Here is a 4,022-nt window from a genome sequence, read left to right as displayed (position 1 = left end):
AAAAAATTGACTTTTTTTGTGTTTAATACATTTTGTGTCAAGATTACCAAACATGAAAAACATTAGTCTACAACAAGTACAACACATTAGTTAAGTCTTAAAATATCATATCGAAACAACAACATGAATATCTTTTCTCCTCTATATTAACTAGATGTAGAATCATTTTATCCTGATTGCTACTGATTTCTATGTTTTGATTATTTAATTATTTAATTAGAAAGTAATTGATTTGTTGTTGAATATTCATTAAGATTTAATTTGATTTAACTGAGAAATGATTGTGCGTTTAGTTCTAACAAATATGGAATCTGCTAACAATGCAGCATTTTATTTTATGCATAAACATAGAGAACTCGGTAGGGGATCATGAGGAGTGCTGACAGTGCAATTCCTATTCTAGGAATCTAGAGTCGCTCACATACGAGACCGAATAGAACTCATGCAAAGACAACCTCTTTGCTGGTCTTAGGCCTATCGCTTTATTGTTAGCCAATTAGTTATATACCTTAAAGATATGAAGACTCCTCATCAAGGTGAGAAGTTCACCTGGTATACAGGAGTTCTATTGGTTTCAAACAAACCATAATGGTTCTCCTCATCAGACCCCTTCAGATTTTCATTGAAGAGTGCAAAAACATATGTCTCAATAGTCCTCCCAGGCCTCTTTGGCGTTCCAGCAGTGGACAAAACATGCTTTATCAGATTGTTGTTGTACGTCCGCGCATTGTCCACAATAGCCACATCACTTCCTGCAGAAGCCCACCCGCTTTCAGTTATCACAATTGGAATATCTGAGTGCCCCACCTTTTCCATGGCAGCTATGAAAGAGTCCACCATAGCGTCGAAGAGGTTGTTGTACATTAGATTGCCGTCAGGCACCACAGTGGTTGTCGACCTGAACAACGCGAAGTCTGCAGAAATCGATGGTCTGTTGTCTCTGTAGCTGATGTATGGATACACTTGCGCCATGAAAGGGGAGCCGTTATCTGACAGAAACTTCAGTATCCCGCTCATATCGGGAATAAATCTTGCCTTAGAGGGAGGAGATGAGTCAGCAATAACGCCCATTGCGTGTGGTGTGGAGACCTTGATGTTGTTCTGCAGATTAGCACTACGCACTGCGGTCTGGATGTTGTTCATCGCGGGTAGGAGATATTGTACAAGGTTCGAATTTGCGTAGACCTCGTTTCCGACGGCAATGTATTTGATGTTGACGGAAGGATAAAATGGGCGAATGTTGTCGTTGATCCATCCGTTTGCTGCAGCCTGATCGCCTGCAATCTTCTGAAGCTCGTCGTTGCCAACACCCACAATCACTTCCAGTCCCGAACCTTTCAGTGCCTGCAATGCATCCCGATTCGCTTCGTATATTCTCACCTTTCCTATGTTGTTCGCCTTCACCAGATTCACCGTGTCGCTTTTCGAAGGCAGACTGTTTGACCGCATTCCGTAGCACACTCCTATCTTCTCGCCATCTGCTCAGTACAAAAAAAGGAAAGGATTTAGTACAAGTAGGAATATTTTTTAGTTATAGAGAAGAAATATAAGGTGAATCCAATCGTCTCCAGTACATAAAAATAGTTTTGCAGGATATTATAAGATCATCTGAAAAGTAAAATGGCAATTAAAAGATTCTGACCTGCGTGGGTAATGCTAAATGAAATGATAAATAAAAGAGCCAAAGCATAGCACTTGCTATTCCCTCGGAGGGATGTCATTCTTATTTGCAATACTTGCGAATTCTCCACGCTCTGTTATATGTAATGTTTATAGACGACGATCTGGATTTATAGAGAGCAAAATTTAATTTCCACCCAATATGTGAAGTCAATAGCCTTCGCGGAGAGAGTCTTTCAAGTCAATAGTCTTCGCGGTGAGATGACCGCCAATTGTGTGAAATTATGGTAAGCATTGACTAGTCGAAAGGATTGACGAATTCTTTTATCAAATTTCAAAATGGGCAAAACTATAGTCATGTTAAACGCGTGGATTCAGAATTCTATAATACGCAAACAAGGTCAGCAAAGATTGGACGACTGGGGCGCCGCTCATCATCAAGATGACCTCACCTCGTTCCTCCTTGTCCACATGTCAATAATATCTCACCTCTAGTCTTCGAAACCTGGACGACCTTATCCTTGCTTTCATGCGTATCCTCCTCGTGTTGTAGACTCCGATTTCATTTTTATTGGCCTGTCAGTTTATTTAATTTATTGAATAATCAATTGTCAAATACTGAATTCATTAAAGGTAAATTGAAACCAGCGATCGCACCTTTGGGTGGGTGCAATGGGTACGCTGAAGTGTACAAGTGTTTTACAAAGTAAAAATGATAGTCATTTGTAATTTTATTTGGCCGTGAAAATGTCCCTGTTGTTTCTTAGCTGGCATTGTTGGAAACATAGATGGTAATGTACGATGTATTTATAAAAGTATTGTATGTTATTTGTCTTTTTTGGTGCAAGGGGCATTCTGCTGCAAGTGTCTTTCGTTGCGACAAAATCTGTATATAAAAACAAGGTGAGCAGGCTTTACATTCCCATTATTTTCAGCTTAGGATTTAAATACAATTATACATAAAAGAATCAAAGAAAATTCATCAACTCACTTTTATTGTTCCTAGAGACGCCACTCTCGGTTCTTTCCCTAACCAAGTTAAAAATACTTTAAACCTCTTCACTATACAGTGATAAATGCAGCCTTAAGTAAACAGAAGAGCAAAATATAGAATCAATGAATAAAAATTATGAGTAAAATTGTATACATATTTCAGATAGCTCATTTGAAGAAATTGAAACTTGAGGGAAAGTGCAAATGATCTATGCCCATTTCAGCATACATATTCATGAAAGGATTGATGATGAAAAAGAAAAACAACAGATCAATAAACTAATTAAACAAGAGAGAGAAAAATAACACCAAATTTATCCTGCTTCACCACAATTTTCGCTACATCCAAATTGAGCAGAGTATTGTATTAATGTGTAAAAGTTCACATTACAAATGATGTAGGAGCAACATATAAAAATACTCCAATTACATTACAAATGAAGAATCTTCAAATTAAAGTTACAATTGGAGGGAAAGACTTTATTATGTTTGTTGGCCTTCATATACTTAACAAACTCCCACCTGAAGAACAACCAATGTGGCAACTGATCACCAATACCTTGCTTAATCGCGACTTTACCTTTTCTTCACAAGCCCAAGAGAAGTCCGTGCACATTCAAACTTCTCTTTGTTGACAATCTTTGTGAATATATCTACTGGATTGATCTTAGTGTCAATCTTCACAACTTTCAGCTTGCCTTCTTCAACTATCTAACGAACAAAAAGAGCATGTGCGTCAATGTGCTTTGAGTGAAATTATGATGAATGATTGTGAGACATGAAGATAGCAGTGTGGCTATCACAAAAAAAAAAAAAAAAAAAAAAATCTTTGCTGAACTTTCAAGTCACCAAGCAATGGCTGAAGCCAAATCATTTCCCTTGCACCTTTAGAAAGAGCCAAATACCTGGCCTCAATTGAAGAAAGAACAAAGCAATGTTGCAACCTTGAAGCCCAACTAATAGAAACTCCAACAAACAAGAAGGTATAACTAGTGGTAGACCATCATTTAAGTCTCCAACAAGTTCTAAATCAGTGAAACCTTGCAGTTGAACTTTATTTCCTCCAAAACATAACACATAATCTGAAGTTCCCTTTAGATATCTTAGTATCCATTTGATAGCTTCCTAATTAGATTTTTTGGGATCGCTCACATACTTTCTCACAACTCCCACCGCATGAGCAATGTCAAGGTGAGTGGCATGCATAATGCTACCAACACCAGATTTATAAGAATTTTTCTCTATTAATTCCTTTTCTTCTTCTAATTTTGGACACAATTCAAAACTTAAATAGAAATGACTAGCAAGTGGAATAGGAGTAACTTTTGCATCAACTATGCCAAACCTCTCAAGAACTTTGCCAATATTTTTTTTCTGAAAAAATGATTTTCCTATTTTTCCTATCCCTT

The 4,022-nt window shown here is 37.4% G+C and overlaps 1 protein-coding gene across 1 annotated transcript; it reads right to left on the bottom strand.

Annotated features, from left to right (window-relative positions):
• Positions 1–303: 303 nt before the first annotated feature.
• LOC149570194 (glucan endo-1,3-beta-glucosidase-like) lies at positions 304–1,765 on the bottom strand. The gene is made up of 2 exons (XM_089822838.1): positions 1,643–1,765; positions 304–1,478 (listed from the first exon to the last, which is right to left on the bottom strand). The coding sequence occupies exons 1-2, from the start codon at positions 1,719–1,721 to the stop codon at positions 532–534; spliced, it is 1,026 nt and encodes a 341-aa protein (XP_089678964.1). The 5' UTR covers positions 1,722–1,765; the 3' UTR covers positions 304–531.
• Between the last annotated feature and the right edge of the window lie 2,257 nt (positions 1,766–4,022).

Source organism: Cupressus sempervirens, chromosome 3, assembly GCF_028749045.1.
Source record: "Cupressus sempervirens isolate cs-2001-9-10 chromosome 3, ASM2874904v1, whole genome shotgun sequence".
In the NCBI taxonomy this organism is placed as follows: Eukaryota; Viridiplantae; Streptophyta; class Pinopsida; order Cupressales; family Cupressaceae; genus Cupressus; species Cupressus sempervirens.
This window is presented reverse-complemented; position numbering and strand designations above follow the sequence as displayed.